The sequence below is a fragment of the Sapajus apella genome, unplaced genomic scaffold (genome assembly GCF_009761245.1).
Source record: "Sapajus apella isolate SASKATOON/1434 unplaced genomic scaffold, GSC_monkey_1.0 scaffold106, whole genome shotgun sequence".
In the NCBI taxonomy this organism is placed as follows: Eukaryota; Metazoa; Chordata; class Mammalia; order Primates; family Cebidae; genus Sapajus; species Sapajus apella.
The window spans coordinates 5149614-5172136 of record NW_022437046.1 but is presented as its reverse complement, the minus strand read 5'-3'; the positions used below and the strand labels follow the sequence as shown (position 1 = coordinate 5172136).

Below are 22523 nucleotides of genomic sequence, written 5' to 3'. Positions count from 1 at the left end.
TACAATGGGCAAAAATATCAAAACCACAAAGCATTAAACTCCCCTTTTCCTGGCTTTCTGTCAATGCTCTGGTCTCTCATAAATAATGCAGTAGCCAGTTTCCTTCTAATACTGCAAACTTTGCTCAGTGCTCCAATGTTGGGCCCAGGACACAGGGCACACATCTTTTCTTTAAGAGAAACAGCCATTTTGGTCTTCTGCCCGTTTTGCTTAAATAGCAATGACACCATGCATTTGTCTTGTGGAGTTAACCCTGCCATCCTGCCCCAGGCAAGGACTCCTGCCAACTGGCTCCAGAAAGGGTCATTTATCAACAGTGTTTAGGCACCACTTTCATACTTCTGCCATGCAGGAAGTACAAAACACCACTGTGAGAATTCTTTTGTCTTCTTAAGCAAAAACAGGTTTAGGCTTTAATGGGCAAGAGATAGCAATGTCAGGCTTCTTGCCGACTACCACCATGTTTGTAGAGTAATTCCAGAGCTGTTAGGGAAGCCTCAGGAAACAGAGGAAATTATTCTCTATTGAGCACTTACTCCATGCCAAGTGTTGTGCTGTGTGCCTCATATACACTGTTTAATGTAAGCCTCACATCTAATAATCACTATCTAACGTAGATATTTTTACTCATTTATCTTATTTCTTTTTTTTTTTGAGACGGAGTTTCACTCATGTTACCCAGGCTGGAGTGCAATGGCGCGATCTCGGCTCACCGTAACCTCCGCCCCCTGGGTTCAGGCAATTCTCCTGCCTCAGCCTCCGGAATAGCTGGGATTACAGGCACGCGCCACCATGCCCAGCTAATGTTTTGTATTTTTAGTAGAGACGGGGTTTCACCATGTTGACCAGGATGGTCTCGATCTCTTGACCTCGTGATCCACCCGCCTCGGCCTCCCAAAGTGCTGGGATTACAGGCTTGAGCCACCGCGCCCGGCCCTTATCTTATTTCTTGTCTGTCTCCCTCATTGAAATGTGTGCTCATGAGGAGGAACATTTTTTGGGGACTTGTTTATTATGTCTAGAACAGCATCATACACAGATAAGGACTCAATATACATTGTCGAAATTAACAAAATGAACAACTCCATGACATAGGTGGTATTATTTCCCTTTCATAGATGAATTAACTGAAGACTTTAGAGGGTACAAATGAACTGCCCAAAGTCACATAGCTAATAAGAAGGCAGAACTGAAACCCGAGCCTCACTCATTCATTCTATAGACCAAGGGACTTAACACTTAGATCTTAAGGAACTCTTTCAGCTTGGCAATTACATGATCTATAGGCCTATAAAATACGTATTTACCTTGTATACTCATTTGGAGGTTTCAAATTTCACTTGAGGAGACATTAACGTTTTTATAATAATCATTTTACTAAAGCAACGATTAAGTACACATTTTCCCAGCATAACAATTTCATCTATGGATAGGCATTAGCTACATGATTTTTCATTTTAAAACTCCACAATGTGATTATTTTTCAGACATAAATAAAAAATACAGTGGTTCTGGATGCCAACAAAATCACATTTGCAAACCTTAAGTGTTTGGTAAGTTACAACATTAAGATGACTAATGATATGTGTGCGGTATTCTCAGTATAGAATACCCAGTATTCCAGTGTACATCTGTGTGGCTTGAGTGTCCCAGTATGGGAGGAGGTAGACTTGGCACATCGAAAGCCACTGCTATACTAAAGAAATCATATGAAGCTCAAGGATTCTTCAGAGAATCAGCTATTACAAAATCCATCTCGAGAATTCATTTTGTGTGAGAATGTGAGAATGAAATGCAAAGGAGGTTAATTTTACCCAGGAGAGCATTCATATCCTTTTCCACTTGTCAGAATGGACTTGATTTGTAAGTGCTCTTTTACCTACCTAGGAATACATCGCAAGGGCACACCACCCATGGTGTCTTCCCTAAACACTTTGTGTTTTTTTGTAGTGATTATGGTCACATGCCCTTCTCCTCCTGGGCAGGTCCTTTTCCCTTCTGTCTCAGCCTTGCCGCCAACACAAGATCATACAGCCTCTGTGTCCAACCAGCCAGTTAATTGTTCATGGACCAACCTAGTGATCTGGCCTCAATCTCTCCACTGCCAGCTCTAGGTGCTATTGTTTTTTACTGATAATACAAGTAACAATATTCTGGATAAATTTTTTTAAAGCATAAAACCAGGAAAACCCATAATCCAACTACCCAGAGTTTGCATAGCCTTTCTGTCTTTTTAAAAGGCATTTTTTAAAATTTACACATACAATTTTGTATATCACTCTTTTCACTTAACACTATAAGCATTTTGCCATGCTGTTAAATACTCTTCAGAAACATAAATTATAATGATGCACAACACTCTACTGTATAGTCATACTGTAATTTACTCAACCAGTTTTTTACTGTTGGAATTTAAGATTGTTAAGCATCGATTTTGCCCATATTTTAGACTATTTCTTTAGGACAGATTCCCAGAAGTGAAATTAGAGGATCAGAGGATATAAACATTTTTAAAGCTCCCAATAGATACTGCCAAATTGCTTTTCAGAAAACTGTTGCCAGTCTACACTTCCAACATTGCCAGTGTGTTTTTCTACCAATAGAGATCTGTCTAAAGGATAATAAAATTTAAATGAAACATGCAGTCCTCAAATTATTAATGCATGGAGAGGCATCAAGACCAGAGCACAATGGCATGTGGCAATGGTCATACCTATTTCCAGGTATGCAGTTAACAATGGGTTACTGTGTGCACACAGAACAAATTTTGCAAGAGTAAAAAGTAATATAATTAGATTTCAGACCATCTAATCCAAGGCCTGTGTCTATTTTGTTCACTGCTGTATCCTGGCACACAAGACAGTGTCTGGCACATACAGCCACTCAATAAAAATTTGTTGAGTGAATTAACACAGAATCTTCTTTCAGATGCAAATCTTTTACCAGCTGTAGGGTTTAGTTACTCCTGAATTCATAGGAAACATGACTGGCTGGATCAGACACTCTTGTAAAGGTCTGTTCAATGCTGAGATTGTATTACAACTTTGGAAAATCAGTTTAAATAAAGGTGACACAATAAAGAGCTCTCTAGGAGAAAAACAAATATACTTACCTAAAAGGACGCATCTCAGCACCAGTTGCAAGGTGCAAATACACATATGTATCTGTAATACATATGTATATTTGCAAGCATGCAAAAAATACACTTCAGTGAGTTTTGTCATCTCCATAGTACACCCTTTAATAGGCAGTAACATAAGGTTGTTCAAATGCTGCCCATGGGCAAAGCATTTTTGGGACTACCTTCAGTTCATTCTATTATTGTTGGTTGCAACTTGGCATCAGTTTGTGTTGCCAACACTGGTTTTGATATTTAGGGAATAATATGGGTGGTTTTATAATGTCATTTTCAGTCAAAAACAAGCACAAAATTTATTTTGTGAACCAGAATATGTTCAAGGTAAAACAGCCAATCATTCAGCTTTAGTTTACTCTCCTGGCTCTATAGATTCCCTCCAATATTCCATAATTTCCTTTTTTTGTTTGTTTGAGACAGGGTCTCACTCTGTCGCCCAGGCTGTAGTGTAGTAGCATGATTATGGCTCACTGCAGCCTGGACCTCCAGGGCTCAAGCGATCCTCCTGCCTCAGCCCCGCAAGTAACTGGGACTACAGGTAAGTGTCACCATGCCAGGCTAATTATTGTATTTATTTTAGAGACAGGGGTTTCACCACGTTGCCCAGGTTGGTCTTGAACTTCAGGCCTCAAGTAATCTGCCTGCCTCAGCCTCCCAGAGTGCTAGGATTATAGACATGAACTCCTGTGCCTAGGCCACAATTTCTACATAATAAATTGTTAGACACTGCCAGATCAATATGGCATTAATGTTATTGATGGAAAATAATCAATCATCTGTCATTTTTATGTATACACTAGACCAGGGTTTGTAACAAACTATGGCCTATGGGCCAAATTTGTCCTGCCATCTGTTTTTCTATGGCCTAAAAGCTAAAAATTTCTTTTCAATTTTTTTTTTTTTTTTTTAGATGGAATCTTGCTCTGTTGCCCAGGCTGGAGTGCAGTGGTGAGATCTCAGATCACTGTGGCCTCTGCCTCCTAGGTTCCAGCGATTCTGCCTCAGCCTCCTGGGTAGTGGAATTACAGGCACACGTCACCACACCGTGCTAATTTTTGTATTTTTAGTAGAGATAAGGTTTTACCATGTTAGCCAGGCTGGTCTCAAACTCCTGACCTCAGGTAATCTGCCTGCCTCAGCCTCCCAAAGTGCTGGGATTACAAACGTGAGCCACCATTCCTGGCCTCTTTTTAACATTTTTAAAGGGATTAAAAAAAAAAAATCAAAATAGTATTTTGTAAAAACTACATAAAATTCAATTTCCAGTATCCATTTATAAAGTTTTATTGGAAACAGCCATGCTCATCCGTTTCTGTATCAGCTATGTCTGCTTTTACATTAAAATACTGAGTAGTGGAAAAAGAGACCATATGGCCCATAAAGACTCCTTTACAGAAGTCTGTTGACCCTTGGGCTATACCCAAGTGAGTACCTGGAGGTACTATAGCTCCCCAATACAGATTTTTTTGTTTCTGGATATTAATACAGGGAGAGGGGTGATACAACTAGGATGACGTTTGCAAGGATCTGATAAGGGGAGACGCTGAAGAACATAAATACATGATGGTTGTCTCAGAAAAGATATAAACATCTGGTAAAATCTGGGTGGGCTGATTGAAGAAGAAGCAATTGGAGAAGGCAGGATATCATATAGTTTAGCAGCAAAGGTAGGCTCTTATTGAGTCACATGGGACTCTGCTGAGACCCAATCCCAAAGAGCCTAGTGAAACTTGCTGGTGATGATGTCTGCAAATAGCAGGCAAGCTGAGCAGCATTTGTAACATAATGACAGACAATTCCCCAATAGTACCCCATTCCTTTATTAGGTGTCCTCAAGTCATTTAGCATCCAGGCATTTCCAAAGGCAAGTATAGACTGACTAAAAAATGGATCTGAGAGAAAGGTTCTGAGAAGGAGGTCCCAGGTAAACATTCTTCCCAAATGGTAACATTTCATTGAAGACTCAGTCAGGGTCAGAATTCAGAAGACAGCAGAACCATCCACATGTTTTTCTAAGTTACAGATTCGGTGAACATCTTATTCTTTCTCTTTTTGATCAATACTAGTGGGGCAAATGGAGCAAGGTAGGGTAGGGTGATGGAAGGGGAGAATTGCATAAAATCAGTGATAGGATGATCTGCCCCAGAAGGCATATATTTCTTTCTTAGCAGTGGCATAAAACATTCCATGTGAACTCTGAATTAGGATGGAGGTGGGGGTGGGGACAAAGATCAACCTAAAAGTCAAACAGAGTCACTGACCAATTGTGCTAAGCTTGAGAAAGTTTGCAGATGGCCAGCTCTCTTCCTGACATCCCACAGAAAGCCAGGCTTGATCTCCTGTGGTTAGGTGGAGCTTCTCCTGCCAGGGAAAATACAGGTGCTAGGATAATGGGCTTTGGATGTTATAGCTCTGAAAAAGTTTCATGACTCTTGGTACCAGAGGTAACCAAATTGCCTCCTTGAGAAACTGCTGATACTGGGTGCCTCTGGGGAGTGCAACTGATGGTGGCTACGGGTGAGAGGTAGCTTTCCCTGCTCATGCCCCTTACAAAAAAACAAATCAACACGTCATCCCCCCATGTTGCCCCACCATGCTTCTTGAGGATACGAAGGCAACCTGGGGCCAGGGCTAGAGCAGACAATTTACTTACTCAGCAGCTAAAGTGGGGAGCTGGAAGAAGGATACAAAAAATCAGAGAGAAGAGTTGTAAGTTAAATGGAAAACCATGACCCAAAGGTCTATTGAAGGATCAGCACACCAAAGTGACCAAAAGCAGCTAATGAAGGTGTGACCCGGGACCAGAAAACAAAGCAACAAGGAAATAGAGGAGTAAGAGCAAACTGGTGGATAATAAATTGAGAGGTGGCTGTTTTAAGGGGAGCCTGGGGTATGACAGACACATAGCTGGATGTGTGAGACTATGGGACCAGGAGCTCAACAGGCCTAGGTAGCAAGGTGCAGGCCAGGGCAAAACGTAGATCAGCAACAAAATGGATTTGGTAGGTGAGCACATTAGGAGTACTCATATAAGAACTTTCCTGTTTGGGGATGCCTAGATCATGCTCTACCCTTGGGTTTAGAGATTCTGAGCAGTCAAATGTGAACAGTTTGCTCTGGATAAGTCCTTTTCATTACAGCCACCTGGAAGCATTTGAATTCACACTCCTGATTACCTGCTTCTGGTTGCTGAGTCTAAACCATGTCTGAACCAGCATAGCTTTGGTACTCTATATTCCAGCAAGGGTCTTGGTCCAGCATCACTGGCAGGGACACACCAGTGCTGTTCATAGGACTGGAATCAAACCCAGAAGTAAGATGTCTCAGGACCTCTGGGTTATAACAGGTTAGAAGCAATGCCTGCAGGCAGGGTTGTGGGATCCTGGCCTGGGTCCAGAAGCATATAAATCTGCAGCAATTACCACTGGGTTGGCCTCAGCAAGGATTAATATAACTTTCAGCAACAAAGCTGCAAGAACTAGTGGTGGGGACTTTGTTCCTAAAGTGCAGTGTCCGTGGTGCCAAGTGCTTGCGGGCAACCCAGAGCCACATCTGATGTAGGAAGACTTAATGGTCCTGAAATGGAATGTCTAGAAACAGTTAAGGAGCTGAAGGTCTATAAGCTGCGGCTTGGTTTAAGAGTTCTTATATAGTATCTTCTCTTTGTGGGACAAGGTCTAGCTTTCAAGGTGCCTCAGAATTAACAGGCGTTGGCCAGGGGTGGTAGCTCACGCCTGTAATCCCAGTACTTTGGGAGGCCAAGGTGGGTGGATCACCTGAGGTCAGGAGTTCGAGATCAGCCTGGCCAACATGGTGAAACCTCGTCTCTACTAAAAATACAAAAATTAACCGGGTGTAGTGGTGCATGCCTGTAATCCCAGCTAATTGGGAAGCTGAGGCAGGAGAATCACTTGAACCCAGGAGGTGGAGGTTGCAGTGAGCCGAGATTGTACCACTGCACTCCAGCCTGGGCAGCAGAGCAAGATTCCATCTCAAAAAACAAAACAACGACAACAACCACAACAAGAACAGGTGTTAATGAGGAACCTGTAGTTTTTGCAGGTGAGTAGAGAAAATGAAAGAACAGAACTAAAAGTAACTGTGATGAATAAGGAAGTGTTGTGCCTCTACTTTCAAGCAATATTGTTTAAGAGGAGCGGTATACGTAAAAATCCTTGAGTAAAACAGACACTGGCCAATTCTGTGAAATGCTGTTACCAAACTCCTGCCCCCTGAATGTTTCTAGTCTATGTGGTATTACTTGGAGCCCACTTGAGAAAAGTTCCATTCCATAAATCCTGGCAAAGGCGGGAAGAGAAGAAATGAATGAGTTTGAACTTGCAGAATCTGCTTGTTGGGGGTTCCGACTGAAAAATCAGATATCAAATTGGTTGTTACAAACCAATTCACAGACTCAGGAGAAGCAAATTTATCAACAACTGGCATAGAGTTGGAGGCATAGGAGAGTAAGCAAACTATCCCAAATTGTTCATCCACTGCAACACTATTATCTTCCTCTTTAAACTTTGCTATTTTAGCCAACTGTGTCATCATTTTCTACTGATGGAGGTTCGATGCCTCATGCTGTTCCACCTGCTTTCTCTAATTTCACAGTCCCCTGTCATACCCATCCTCATGGATCCAGTTCGAGAACCATCTCATCCATGAGAAGCCCATCAGCCCTTGGAGATCTTGTTTATAACTTCCACATTGTCAATGTCCAGCAGTGTTCTAAAAACAACAAGTTCTCAAAACTATAGGCAATAGTTACTAAAAACAGGCTGCTGTATGGGAATCCACACACAGGCAGCAGGCTCCCTTAATCCAGGGTCTATAGAATCACCTGGTCTTCCTCCCCACACATCACAGCTTAGGCCTGGGTCCCCAGGTTTATATTTTCTAGGACCAGATCCTCCTCTTCCAGCAGAGGAGATATCCAAATGAATGGGGGTCCAAAGCACAGCACTAGAATGAAGCAAACCCAGCTCTTCTGTGAGGTGTAGGCCTGTGAGAAGATCAGTATTGGTGGCCAACCCCTGATTCCTAAGGCGCTCCCACTGAGTCATCTGGACCAGATCAGCCCCTTGGGCCAGCACTGCTCAGTAGTACCAGCATCCCACTGCCTTCTGTACCATACCTCAGGCCCTGACTGCGAAGCAGGATGAAGCTGTAAGCCTTCTTTTGGGGTCCTCCCAGAACAGCATGTCTCCCTGGGCACAGAGATACAGATTCCAGGAGATCCTGTTCCTCACTTCTCACTGGCATGATCCTCTGAGGCAGAATGTTGAGAACAAAGGAACAGGACTGCCACAACAAGCTAAGGTCTGGGCAGAGAAGAAATCCAAACTTGTTGAGCAAAAAAAAAATCAAGAACAAGCAAGTACCAGAAGGCAACAGCCAGAAGTTCTTCAAAGTTGTGGAGAAGAGCAAGGAAGATGGTCCAACAGTCCAGCAAAGAGTAATGGGGAGGGCCATGACATATAGGGAGGAGTGGCAAAGACTGAAAATAGGTGAGCAGCCAAAGAAGGTGCCTAACAGTAAGGCAGCTTCCTAGTTCTGGTTCAGCTAACTCACGTTCCTCTCACCATGGGGTGAACCAATTCTCAGCTACCCTGGGGGGAAGGCTTGTTGAAGATGAGGCCTGAAGAAGCTGGCTGGCAGGGTAGTGGACTCTGGGATGGGATACGGGCAGGGGCATTTCCCCACCAGCTTCACCCTGGAGATGACTCCATGTTTCAGAATCTGTTACCTTTTTCCTCAAACATGAGCTATTTTTCCTAGTTTCCTTTGAAAGATCCGACTGAAAGTCAAGTTTTCGTGGTGTAGGCTCACCCTTCAAAACACCCGAAATAACTTTTGCAGAAATCTTCTTCATGTTCAAGTTTTCTTTCAAAATGAGCCTAACAGTTTCTTTGTCTAAATTTAACTCTTCAGCCATCATCCTCACAGTTAACTGCCTGTTTGAACAAACCAAGTCCTTGACCTTCTGGATATTTTCATCTGTCCTGTGGGTGACTGGACGCCCACTTCGGGCGTCATCTCGAACATCTTCCCGTCCTTCTTTAAACCTTTTGTGCCAGTCAAAAACTCTGGCCCTTGACATGACTTCATCCCCATAAGCTTCTTTTAAAAGATGGTGGGTCTCACTTGCAGACTTATTCAGTTTCACGCAAAATTTGATACTAATCCTTTGTTCTAAATAGCGGTCACTCATTCTGGCACTGAACTACACAGGAGCGTTAACAGGCCACGATTGTGAGGGAAAGGCAGATCAATTTCTATAGGACTATAGGTGTAATCATATCGCTATTCTTGCTTTTTTAGAAGCCTGGTGAGGAAAGAGTAATTGCTTTTCTGAGATTTTGTCCCTCAGCTTCCAGTCGAGACTAGGGAGATCCGTTCTGGGAAGCTAACAGAGCCAACAGTCGTTGCAAAGCTGGAAAAATTAAATCTCCTACAACCACGCCTGCATCCAACCAGTGCACGCACATCTGCCGAGAGTTTGCCAATCAGTCACCAAGGTCGCCCCGATTCCGCGGCCCTTAAAGAGTATATGGCGATTTCTGCAAGAAAGGCCTAAGTGGTGGCAACTTAAGCAAGCAAGGAGAGGTGCATAGGTGATGTAACGTGCAAGCTCGCCCCAGATCTGCAGAAACCCGCGCACGCCAAACCTACCGGAGCAGCCAGAGGCTCGCCTACTTTAGGGTCCCGGGAGACAGGCGCGCAAGCGCAATTCCCTTCCCCCGCGGATTAGATTGTGCGCAGTCGCACTGAGGCAACGCGCGCCAAGTCCCGCCTCCGCTTCGTCACACCCCGGCAGGCGCGCTTCCTTGCGCGTGCCCGCCTGCGGATAAGGCGGAAAGGAAGGGCGGGGGAGGAAGGCTGAGGGAAGAGAGGGCACCCCCGGGCGTCAGGGTGCATTGTGGGAAGGAGGCGGCAGCGTCTCGGGCGGGCGGGAGGTGCACCAGCGGCGGCGGCGGCGGTAAATCCTCCCGGCCGCTCACAGCACTGTGGAGCCGCGTCTCCAGCCCGGCCTCGGACCGCGGCACCCCTCCTGGCCCTCGCGGCTTTCCGCCCGCCAGCCCCTCCCCCGCGCGCCGGCCCTACAGAGGCGGCCGGCCGGCCCGGCTCCCCTCCCCGGCCCCGACGGGCGGGCGGACTGCCCTGAGGAGGCGGGGAGGGGAGGGCTGGGCCGGCCGGCAGGCGGGCGACGATGCCGAACTTCTGCGCTGCCCCCAACTGCACGCGGAAGAGCACGCAGTCCGACCTGGCCTTCTTCAGGTTCCCGCGGGACCCGGCCAGGTAAGCGGCGGGCGCGGAGCGGGCGGTCGGGGCCCACCTCGGCGGTGAGCGCTGCCAGCCGCCGGCCCCAGGCGGGCTCCCGGGCTGAGAGGGGCGTGGGAGGGGGGCGCAGCGCACTGCCGTCGACGCCAGCTTTGGACCGAGATGGGGAAGCGGCCGCGAGCTGTCGGCGGGCGGGCGTCAGTGGACCTTGGAGCACGTGCTCTGGCGGGGGCTCGGCGCAGAGGGCACTACCCCAAACGTGAGGGAGCTGGGGCTGCCCGCGGACGCGGGATGCGGTGGGTTCTCGCCGTGGCTCACTTGCTATGTGACCTCGGGCGAGTGGTTTTCCTTTCTGGGCTTTAGTTTCCTTAGCTGTCAAAAGAGAGCAGGACTCTATGGTTGTGGCCACGGGGGCCCTCCCTCTCCTTGCCGCCACCCCCGGGACGGTGTTTCTGTTTTGATTCCCACTGCCTTCTTTCGTCACAACTACTCTCTCCTTCGGACTTGTCATTGCACGGTTCAAGGTTCATTTTCTGGCTGTTACCGTTACTCATTTTCTCACTTGGTTATTGTAGGTATAACAGGGTGTACGCGTGAGGGCGTGGAATTGGTATTGGAACTTCTTCCTTGAAATAACCCCCACACACTGACTTATATTTAGGGAGTGGTAGCGTAGGGACCATGTTTGAAAGGCCGAGATGTTTCATGGCCTGTCTTGTTGGTTCAAAAATCAATGCCTACTATGTGCCGAGCTCAGATGTTAGGTTCTGGGAATTCATGGGCAAACAAGCGTGTTACTGATTGCAGAAAGCTCTCAGTCCATTAAGGGAACAGGTACAGCAACAGGGGATTGTAATGTAGTATGTTACAGTATTTATTAATTATTTCAATAATTATTGAAGGTCTACTCTGTGCTTGGCATTATTGTGAGCAATGTGGGTTACAGATGTACACATCGAAGTCCTTTGTCATGAAGATTACATTCCTTTGGTGTTGGAGGGGGGTCGGGGAATAAACAAGTAAAATACAAAGTGTGTCGGCTGATGATAAATACTGTGGAGAAAAATAAGCGAAGGTTAGAGGGTAGGGGAATAAATAGTACCAAGGGACGCACAATTGCTATTTTAAATCGAGTGATTAGAGAAGGCCTTACTAAGAAGGTGAATTTGAGCAAACACCAGGTGAAGGAGCCAGCCATGGAGATAACCTTGGGCAGCAGCATTCCAGACTGTGGAAACAGTAAGTGCAAAGACAGGGCAGCCAGGAGTCCAGGGGGAGGGACTGGGAGAGAGGTAAGATGAAACCAGAAAGGTGTGTGTATGGTAGGGGCAAATTCTGTAGGGTAGGACATTGTAGGTCTTGGAAGGTACTATGGTTTTTATTCTGAGTGAAATAGCAAGTCTTTGAATGGTTTAGAGAAGAGACTTAAATTTTAGCAGGCTCAGTGGCTGCTGGTTAAATAGATTGTAGGGAGGCAAAGGTGAAAGCCGGAAGACTAGTTAAAAGGCTGTTGCAATAATTCAGATTGGTAGAGGAGGCGGTGGCAAATTTGAGATACGGTTTGAAGGTGAAGTCAACAGGTTTTGCTAATGGTTTGGAGGTGGCTTGTAAAAGAAAAAGGGAAGTCAAGGACGACTTCAAGGTTTTAAAAATCTATGTTGGCAGGGTTGGTTTGAACTCCTGGCTTCAAGCAAACCTCCTGCCTCGGTCTCCCAAAGTACTAAGAACATGTTTGAGCCACTGCACCCAGCCAATTTCAAGAATTTTAACATGAGCATTTGCTGGATAGGTAAGACTGGGAAGAGCAGGTTGGGGTTTGAGAGGCCTGATAGATAATCTTCCGGAATAGATGTCTAGGCCGGCACATGGTGGTTCACGCCTGTAATCCCAGCACTTTGGAAGGCTGAAGCAGGTGGATCACTTGAGGTCAGGAGTTCAAGACCAGCCTGGCCAACGTAGACCCTGTCTCTACCAAAAATTAGCCGGGTGCAGTGGCTCATGCCTGCAGTCCTGGCACTTTGGGAGGCCCAGGCAGCCAGATACCTGAGGTCAGGAGTTCCAGACCAGACTAACCAACATGGAGAAACCCCATCTCTACTAAAAATACAAAATTTGCCGAATGTGGTAGCACATGCAACTTGGGAGGCCGAGGCGGGAGAATCGCTTGAACCCAGAAGGCGGAGGTTGTGGTGAGCCGGGATCATGCCACTGCAGTCCAGCCTGGGCAACAACAGCAAAGCTGTCTCCAAAAAAAAAAATCAGCCAGACGTGGTGGTGCATGCCTATAGTCCCAGCTGCTCGGGAGGCTGAGACATGAGAATTGCTTTAACCCAAGAGGCGGAGGTTGCAGTGACTTGGGATTGTGCCACTGTACTCCAGCCTGGGGGACAGAGTGAGATTCTGTCTTAAAAGAGAAAAAAAGGAAGTCTTTCATCATACCATATGCAGAAATGAACTCCAAATGACCTATACTTTTATTTAGATCAAGGCCTAACTATAAGAGCTATACCATTAAACTTTTAGAAAAAAAAATACAGATAAATCTTCATGACTTTAGATTTGGCAGCACATTCTAGTTTTGTGTTTTGTTTTCTGAGAGAGTCTCACTGTGTTGCCCAGGCTGGTGTGCAGTGGCACAACCTCGGCTTACTGCAACCTCCGCCGCCTGGATTCAAGAGATTTTACTGACTCAGCCTCCCAAGTAGCTGGGATTACAGACGCCCACCACCACGCGTTGCTAGTTTTTGTATTTCTTTAGTAGAGATGGAGTTTTGCCATGTTGGCCAGGCTAGTCTCTAACTCCTGACCTCAGGTGATTTGCCTGCCTTGGCCTCCCGAAGTGCTGGGATTACAGGTGTGAGCCATCATGCCTATCCGGCAGCACATTCTTAGATATGATCAAATTTCATGAAATAGAAAGATAGACTGATTGGACTTCATCAAAATTAAACTTTTGTGTATCAAAGGACATTACCAAGAAAGTGAAAAGAATGGAAGAAAGTACTTGCAAGTAATTCAACTGATGAGGGCCTAGTAACCAGAGTATATAAAGAACTCTTACTGGCTGCCTTGGTTGTCTTTAAAATAAAATTAAAAAAAAAAAACTCTTACAATTCAGCAACAAAAAGACAACCCAATTTAAAAATAGGCACAGGACTTTTTTCCTTAAAGGAAAGATACAAGTGGCTAACAAGCACATGAAAGATGAAGCAATTCTCTTGCCCCAGCCTCTCGAGTAGCTGGGACTACAGGTTCGCGCCACCACGCCCAGCTAATTTTGTATTTTTTAGTGGAGACATGCTTTCACCATGTTGGCGAGGATAGTCTTGATCTCTTGACCTTGGGATCTGCCTTCCTTGGTCTCCCAAAGTGCTGGGATTACAGGAGTGAGCCACCTCGACCGGCCAGGAATTTCTTTTTAAAAGGATGTTCATTGAGATGCAATTCACATACCATATAATTCACCCATTTAAAACATACAATTTGGGATATATACATTAACTTAAAATTTTGGTTCAATATATACAACAAAATTTGCTATATTAACTATTAAGTGTACAATTCAGTGGCATTCGTTATGGTCAGAGTGTTGTACAACCATCTCCACTATTTCCAAAACCTTTTCATTATCCCAAACAAAAACTGTAACCATTAGGCAATTACTTCCCATTGCCCTGTCCTCCTAGCCTTTGATAACCTCAAATCCACTTTCAGTCTTTGTAAATTTGCCTGTTCTAGGTTCATGTAAGTTGAATCATATAATATTTTTCCTTTTATTTCTGGCTTGTTTACATATGTTCAAGGTCTTTTTATCCAACTTAAATCTCCTTGTACCACATGATTTCAAGTTCTGCTATATTTGATAGTTTCCTTTTCACTGTCCCCAGAGTTAGTTATAACAAAGAAGTAGTTTCCAGAGGTGTTACTGAATTAATAACAGTATTTTTAGGGTTATTAGTTTTAACCCCTCCCATTTCTTCTGTAAACAGGTGGTAGGAAAGGTTGATAAAAGGGACATTGCCAGTCTAGTCTTCAAATACTAGCTAACATTGTTAACTAACAATAAAGATGAATATATTTAATGCTGTTAAAACAGTACATTTCCCAGTCATCAGTTATAAATTCCATGCACCCTTTTAGAAACAGCTATTTAGAAATAATTTAAACTTCTAGAGTGTAATTAATGAAGTGTACGGTGTGGTGTTTACACAGCATAATAGTTTTTATTGTTTTAGAAAAAGTGGGATTAATATGCTTCTTTTTTTAAAAGGTGAAATTATCAACCCAGCTTAGGTCAGTGACAGGGTTTAAGTAAAAAAACAAAACAAAACAAAACACTGCCTGAGGTTGCAGTGAGCCAAGATCGAACCACTGCACTCCGACAGAGTGGGACTCCATCTCAAGAAAAAAGAAACACTGCCTATACTGCCCAAATCTTGATTGCCCCTAGGTGGCTTGCCTAATGCCAAGGCTTGCCACTGTGAGGCAGCTCACAGTGGAGCTCTTCCCTAAACCAGAAGGCACAGGTAGAGGTAATGAATTGTTCTGATTAGAGATGGTTGCTCTCTCCTTCCTCCTCAGGCAGCTAGCTAGTACTTACTCACCCAAGATGGGTGAGAGCTTCCAAGGTTCTTCTGGCAATTTAATCAAGGCTGATTGAGAGTTGGTGTACTCTACTTTGTGAAATATGAAACGGGGGTGGGACTCATGGGGGTGCCTGTATTAGTGCCTTTGGGCTGCTATAACAAAATACCTTAGACTGGGTGATTTTTAAACAACAGAAATTTATTTCTCATAGTTCTGGAAGCTGGGAAGTCCAAGATGAAGTCACCAGCAAATTTGGCATCTGATGAGGGCTCACTCTCAGCTTCTTAGATGGTGCCTTGCTGTGTTCTCACATGGTGGAAGGGGCAAACAAGGCTTCCCCCACATGACCTAAGTCACCTCCCAGATGCCCACCTCCCAATAGCACCACACTGGGATTGTTTCAATGTGAATTTTGAGGGGACACAGACATCCAGAGCATAGCATTCCCTGACACTTTTCAGGGAGTCCACAATGTCAAAACTTTTCATAATAACACTGATATTATTTGCGTTTTTCATATTCAGTCTCTCAGGAGTGGACAGTGGAACTTTGGGGGTACTACATAACATGATGGATCATTGCTTTGATAAATTGTGTATTGTGTCTTCTAGAATTTTCTAAATATGACTATTCACATCTGGGTGTTCGGYAGACATTTTGTCAGAAATAAACAAGGCTGCCACTTCAAGGAAAACAGCTGATAATTTGAGCATTCAAGTTGAAAATTAGAATTTTGGAAAATTCTGATGACAGTCCTTCCCTCTGTGAGAGGACACCTGAGTCCTTTAAGTCTCTAATACTTAAAGACTCTCTGAGTCTCTAATATCCCACTACTTTAAGATGAAGACAGAGTTGGAGCTGAATAGTATGTTTTGTCTTAAAATCCTCATTTTGCTAGGTGCCTATAATCCTAGCACTTTGGGAGACTGAGGCAGGAGGACCAGTGGAACTCAGGAGTTTGAGACTAGCATGGGCAACTTGGCCAGACCCTGTCTCTGTAGAAAATACCCAAAAAAAAACTAGCCAGGTGTGGTGGCCTATACCTGTAGTGCCAGCTACTTGGGAAGCTGAGATAGGAGGAGCCCAGGCAGTCAGGGTTACAGTGAGTTGCGTTCATGCCACTACACTGCAGCCTTGACCACAGAGCAAGAACTTGTCTGGAAAAATAACAAAACTGACTGATTTTTTTTTTTAACTCCTCTGTTCCTGATGCCCCATTTCTACTCACCTGAGGTAACCGCTTATTTTATTTGTTTATTTATTTATTTGAGACAGTCTTGCTCTGTCACCCAGCTTGGAGTGCAGTGGCGCTATCTCAGCTCACTGCAACTTCCACCACCCCCTAGGCTCAAGTGATTCTGTCTTCTCAGCCTCCCAAGTAGCTGGGATTACAGGCATGTGCCACTACACCCAGCTCATTTTTGTATTTTTAGTAGAGTTGTGATTTCAACGTGTTGGCCAGGCTGGTCTCAAACTCTTGACCTCAAGTTTTCCGCCTGCCTTGGCCTCCCAAGGTGCTGGGATCACAGGTATGAGCCACCATGCCCGGCCAAGGTAACCACTTTTAAACTTATTTAGTCTTCAGAAAAATTTTAGATGATTATAAAAGTATACATTTATTTAAGGTAAAGTTAGTGTTTTTATTTGGAGCTGTTCATCTAGAGCTTTTTTATGAGTAAAATTTTCATCTTGGAATGGAGCTCTTGTTTTCATGTTTTTGTATGTACTGTTAGAACCAACTCGTAATTTTTTTGTGCTGGATATAATAGTAAACAAATTATACAGGTATTGTGGAAAAATGTTTCCATTAGTAACTTGTCATTTCATGTCAAGACCTGCTGTTAACTGTATGAGCATGGCCAAGTCACTTCCCCTCTCTGGGCCCCAGTTCCTAATACGGAGATTAGACCAGGTAATTCCTGAGTTCTAAGATTTTTAACTCTCTGTGCTTCTCTTGCTGTGATTTATAAAAGGCACAAATAAGGCAAATTTGATTGAAATGAAGCAGACTTGTTTCAGTGTAACACCTCAGATATTAGGATAGACATAAACTTGATTAGAAGGTACACTTACACTATATGTTGTTATACAGCGATTTATTTTGATATTTTTTTCAGATACATTTTGCAGAGGCATCAGAAAACTAAGGAATGATTGGGTTATTTTATTTCTCAAAATTAATTGAAGCAGATACTTGTGAAGTCATTGGGAGGTGAGCCAATTCCGGTTCAACAGTTTAATCACAAATATTTGAGGAATATTTTTGCCTTGATTTGTTAAGAGGGTAATAATGATCAACCAAAATTAAAGGTTTCATATGTTTAAAAGGCAAACTACTTTTATGTTTTTGACATTAAGTAAAAATACCCAAATTATTTTAAATACATAGGCCATATGCATTTTGCATTTTTATTTTAGTAATAAATATGGTTTCTTAATTAGATAATTCCAACCAGATTGTGAGAAATTTAAAATAAAGTTAATTCTTACATTCCTTAGTTAGAGAATAGAACAGAAAGATGAGCAAGGTTTGCTTTTTAAATTTCCAAATGATTCTTCAATCTTGAATAAATGAATCCAAATGTGAGAAAATGTTCTTTCTATATGTGTAGCGGATTTTATTAAAAACTGGATTTCTGGGCTGGGCACAGTAGCTCACACCTGTAATCCCAGCACTTTGTTAGGTCAAGGTGGGTGTATCATTTGCAATCAGGAGTTCGAGACCAGCCTGGCCAACATGGGGAAACCCCTTCTCTACTAAAAATAACAACAACAACAAAAAATTTGCAGGGTGTGATGGTGCATGCCTGTAATTCCAGCCACTGTGCGGTGGGGTGGGGGCCCCTGAAAAAGGAGAATCGCTTGAACTCAGGAGGTGGAGGTTGCAGTGAGCTGAGATTGCACCACTGCACTCCAGCCTGGGTGACTGAGTGAGACTCTGTCCCAAAAAAACAAAACCTGGATTTTCTGATACTTGTATCTAAATGTTTAAGAGTTTTGGCTTTATTAGTTTAGCATTGAAGATCTCATCAGTAGCCAGGCACAGTGGCATGTATCTATAGTCCCAAGCTACTCAGGAGTCTGAGGTTGAAGGGTTGCTTGAGCCCAGGAGTTCAAAGCCAGCATGGTAGTGAGACTCTGTCTTTAAAAAAAAAAACAAAAAAAACCAGATCTCATCAGTAAACATTCATAACTACTGAATTTGGCCAGAGGCAAATATTTTTATTATTTTGATGCTAGAGTAAGATTATTGTTTCATGCTCAAACGTTAATTCAGCAGTTAAAGAGTAAATCCTGATACTGAGATACTTGATATCATTCGTAGGAATTGAATATTGTCTTTTTGGCATGTGTCTTTATAAATATTTATATTTTTCTTATTTTTATTACTATTTTTTGAGACAGGGTCTCACTCTGTTGCCTAAGCTGGAGTGCAGTGGTGTGATCATGGCTCACTGCAGCCTTGACCTCCCAGACTCAAGCAGTCCTCCCCCCTCAGCCACCCACATAGCTGGGACTACAGGCACGTGCCACCATACCTGGCTAATTTTTGTATTTTTTGTAGAGATGGAGTTTTGCCATGTTTCCTAAGTTGGTCTTGAACTCCTTGGGTCAAGCTGTCTACCCAGCCATGGCCTCCCAAAGTGTTGGAATTATAGGTGTGAGCCAACATGCCTGGCCAAAATAAATATTTATAAAATGTCATTTTTTTCATTCGTATATCCTGCTTTCTGATTTATAGTATCTTTGCTTTATTTGCAAATAGAAAATCAGTTTGATTTGACTTTAAAAAATTTATTAAAATGTTTTATTCCTCCCCGCCTTATTTAATAATTGGTAAGATATCGAGAGTTGACTGTATATTTGCTTATTTTAGGTACATTTGCTCAGTGTGACAGATGGGGGAGCTTTGAGTATAATAACTTGTACTTCCTTCAGTGATTGTGTCCCTAACCAATTCCTCATTTAGCCTTCCTAGTAGACTCAAGATCATGAGCCCAGCACTAGAAGGTTGAGTGTTACTAGGAAGTCAGAGAATCATCTTTGTGTTTTCTATTATGACACGAAATTGAACTAGAAAATATTGACTCTGAATGGAAATTCAACCCAAATGTGTTTAGTAACTCTTCGGGTACAACCCAAGATAGTGTGTTTCATTTAGATATATGTTTTCCCTTCATATCTTCCCAACTTCCCCTCCTTGGGTGAACAAATTTAGAAGTTGTTCTTTTTGTTTGGCATATTCTTTGAACATGCTTTGATATTTTGAAGTAATCACTGCTTCCAAGAAAGCTTGTTTAAATGAAGTATGTTTCATCTTTATCATCGCAAATTCAGGAAGAAATTAAAGGCACTGTTTCTTTGGACTGTCTGAGGGGAATGTAATAGCAGTTATTTATTACTCTCCCTCTTAATAAACTTCTTGTCTCTTACCCAGCCTCCTTAAGGCTGGCAGGAGGACTGTTACTATTTAAGTATGCATCCGGCTTCTAGCCAGGTTAGATGAAATTAGCAGGAAGTAGGGTAGAGAATGATTAGAACTTGAAAGAAATGTAGAAATACCTAGTTTAGCATTTGCAAAAATGTGATTATGTATGTCAGTATCACTTGTGGTGTGAGAGATGGTTTCATGTGCCGCATGAATCAATTTTTATTTTAGAAGTTTTGTAATATATGTTAAAAACAAAATTTTTAAAAAACATGAGATAAAACATCAGATCATTCTTCCTATGGTTTTTATTACTTAAGACAGTGTTAATTAAAAAATCGAGTAGATTGTGTAAAAATACAGATAGTAATATAAATAACTGAAATGGCAAGCATTTTAATCATTAGTATGTGAATACTTTTATTTTGGGAAATGTTGATCTAGTTCAATACCAGAATTTTATTCAGAAGAAGAAACTGGGGCCCAAAAAGGGAAAGTAACTTAGCCAGGGTGTCTTAGTGAGTCCCCTCACTGGTAGAGTTTTGGACTAGTTCCTAGGTCTCTTGGATCTCAGTCCAATATTTTCACTGTGCCTTGATGCTTCTTGGTAATATTAGCAAAAGTGGAGTAAACAGCAGGTAAAAGAGGGATGCGTTATTATAGAACATACAAGAGTGCAAATTATTTTGGGAGACTTGTACCTCCTGTAGATTTGGTGGACTCATAGAAAGACAGTACAGATAAAGTAGCTGGAATGCTGAATTAGAAACAGATATGCAAAATGCACGTTAATATTATGTTTTATGCCTACGTTCAATTCAGTTTCTTAATTTATAATAGATTGCCCGAAGGGCAAATGCAGGTACAATTGGAAATAGTAGACCGACTTGAACTGACATCAAATTCTGTAAGTCTCTGTAATTTAGAGCTGGAGTTGAAGGAATATTGTGGAGGTCATTAACATGTAATTTTATTTATGTCTAATACATTTATAAGGACCATCTCTGAATTAACACATTTTTCTTTTTCAGAGTCCTTATAGGACAGTTCTTCGAGATAATGCAATACCAACAATATTTGATCTTACCAGTCATTTGAATAACCCACATAGTAGACACAGAAAACGAATAAAAGAACTGGTAAGTCTATGTACTTTTAGCTTTTCCACCTTTCCTCATAGTACTATGAAATCAAATACAGATGCATTTATGTTAAAATCAATCCAAGTTACCCTCTATTTCAGATGTAATGTAACAGGAAATAAATGTTATGGTTATTAAATAATAGCCTAGATGTGAGATGGTGAGTTTTAGTATTTAATTTGGAAATTCTCCCTCAAATTTAGCCAGTTAATACTCATTGACTTGGTCCAGAGTTTGCTGTTAATTATAGGCCACTAGCTCATACCTTTGGGAGAAGGAAAAAGCTACCTTTTCTTTTGTAGTAAGGAAAATAGAGTTGAGGTGTTTCCAGAAGTCAGCACAAAGGGATAAAGAAAGGGAAAGTCTGAAAGTGGAGACATGGAATGTTTTAAAGATAAGGCCTCTGTCACTACTAAATATAAGCAGGGTTTAGAAAAAAATGTCGAAATCTCTGTATATGGCATAATTTACACGTATTTTTATATTCCTTGGATATCCTTCAGTTCTGAGGATTGACACCTATCTGTATTTTGTTGACTGTAGGTGAACAGAATTACCGTAACTCCTCAGTCCATGGCTTTCTGTCATCATTGCCACTAGGAAGGCCCTTATTTTGCTTTATTATTTTTCCTTCTTCATCCGCTATTACCATAACCATTTCTTCCCCTACCAGTTGGTATCCATACTAGTGTTTTATCTAATTTTCCTTATTCTGTGCTTACCTTTTATATTTAGATATTTTATCCATTTGGAGTTAGTATAAATGATGTACAATAAGGATCTATAATAACTTTTACACTTTATAGAGAACCTGTTTTCCCAACATGGTCTGTTAACTCTTCCTTTCCTCCACTGGTATAAAATGCCACTTCTGTCATATAACAAATTTATATAAGGCTGTTTTGGGGAGTTCTGTTTCATTTCACTGTATTATTTGTTTGCAACTATACCACATTATTTTATTACCATGGCTGTGTAATATATCTTACTTTCAAACAGGGTGATTGTTTAACTCTTCTTTTTCTTAGCTATTTGTGGACCTTTATTCCTCCATATGATTTTTTTCTTTTTTGAGAGAGAGAGTTTCACTGTGTTGCCCATGCTGGAGTGCAGTGGCACAATCTCAGCTTGTTTCAACCTGTGCCTCCCAGTTTCCAGCAGTTCTCCTGCCTTAGCCTCCTGAGCAGCTGAGACTACAGACGCTTGCCACCAGGCCTGACTAACATGGTAATTTTAGTAGAGATGGGGTTTGATCATGTTGGCCAGGCTTGTCCGAACTCCTGACCTAAAGTGGTCTGCCCACCTCAGCCTCCCAAAGTGCTGGGATTATAGACGTGAGCCACCGTGCCCAGCCGCCTCCTTATGAATTTGAAAGTCCTTTTGTCAAGTTCTAGAAATTCTTTTGGGATTTTCATTATAATTGTTTTGAATTGACATCTTTACAATATTAGCTATTGTAAATGTATTACTAGTTTATTACTAGTTTAGTATTATTGATGTTAGTAAACGAATATTAATAGTTTACTATTACAATATAAACTATTGTAAAATATTAACTAAACACATCCATGAATAGGAAAAAAAAATTCCATAAAATACCTATCGGGTAACAGCCATCACTGACAAAACTAAATACTAGTTTTTTGAAAAGAATATTAGAATACTTTTAGGAGTACAGAAAATGAAAAATGTTGAGGGCTTTTGTTGCAGTTCTTTAAAAGAGAATGTATACATTCTTCCTTAGATCACTTCTTATCTTCACATTATGGTTCTTACTAGTATAGATTATGTATTCTGGTTGAAATTGTTTCCAGCACTTTTAAAGAACAACTTTTTTTTTTTTTTTTTTTTTTTTTTTTGACGGGTTTTCGTTTTTTTTCCCCGGGGTGGGGTGCAATGGGGTGACTGCGGCTCCCCCCCAACGCCCCCACGGGTCCGGCGAATC

At 42.3% G+C, this 22523-nt stretch overlaps 2 protein-coding genes across 3 annotated transcripts in view; one reads left to right on the top strand and one right to left on the bottom strand.

The window, feature by feature from the left end:
• GVQW3 (GVQW motif containing 3) overlaps nucleotides 1-10007 on the bottom strand; it is a 30937-nt gene extending 20930 nt beyond the window's left edge. The window contains exon 1 of the mRNA XM_032259119.1: nucleotides 8886-10007. Coding sequence (XP_032115010.1) covers nucleotides 8886-9350 — 465 coding nt within the window. The 5' untranslated portion in view covers nucleotides 9351-10007. The remainder of the gene's footprint in view (nucleotides 1-8885) is intronic.
• A 48-nt stretch (nucleotides 10008-10055) lies between these two features.
• THAP12 (THAP domain containing 12) overlaps nucleotides 10056-22523 on the top strand; it is a 21223-nt gene continuing 8755 nt past the window's right edge. Inside the window, exons 1-2 of one of the 2 annotated variants that reach the window (XM_032259116.1) lie at nucleotides 10056-10438; nucleotides 20468-20575. The gene's annotated coding sequence lies outside the window, so the exon portion shown is untranslated. Of the gene's footprint in view, nucleotides 10439-16537; nucleotides 17220-20467; nucleotides 20576-22523 lie in introns of those variants that run through there. The other variant, XM_032259117.1, reaches the window with a different exon arrangement.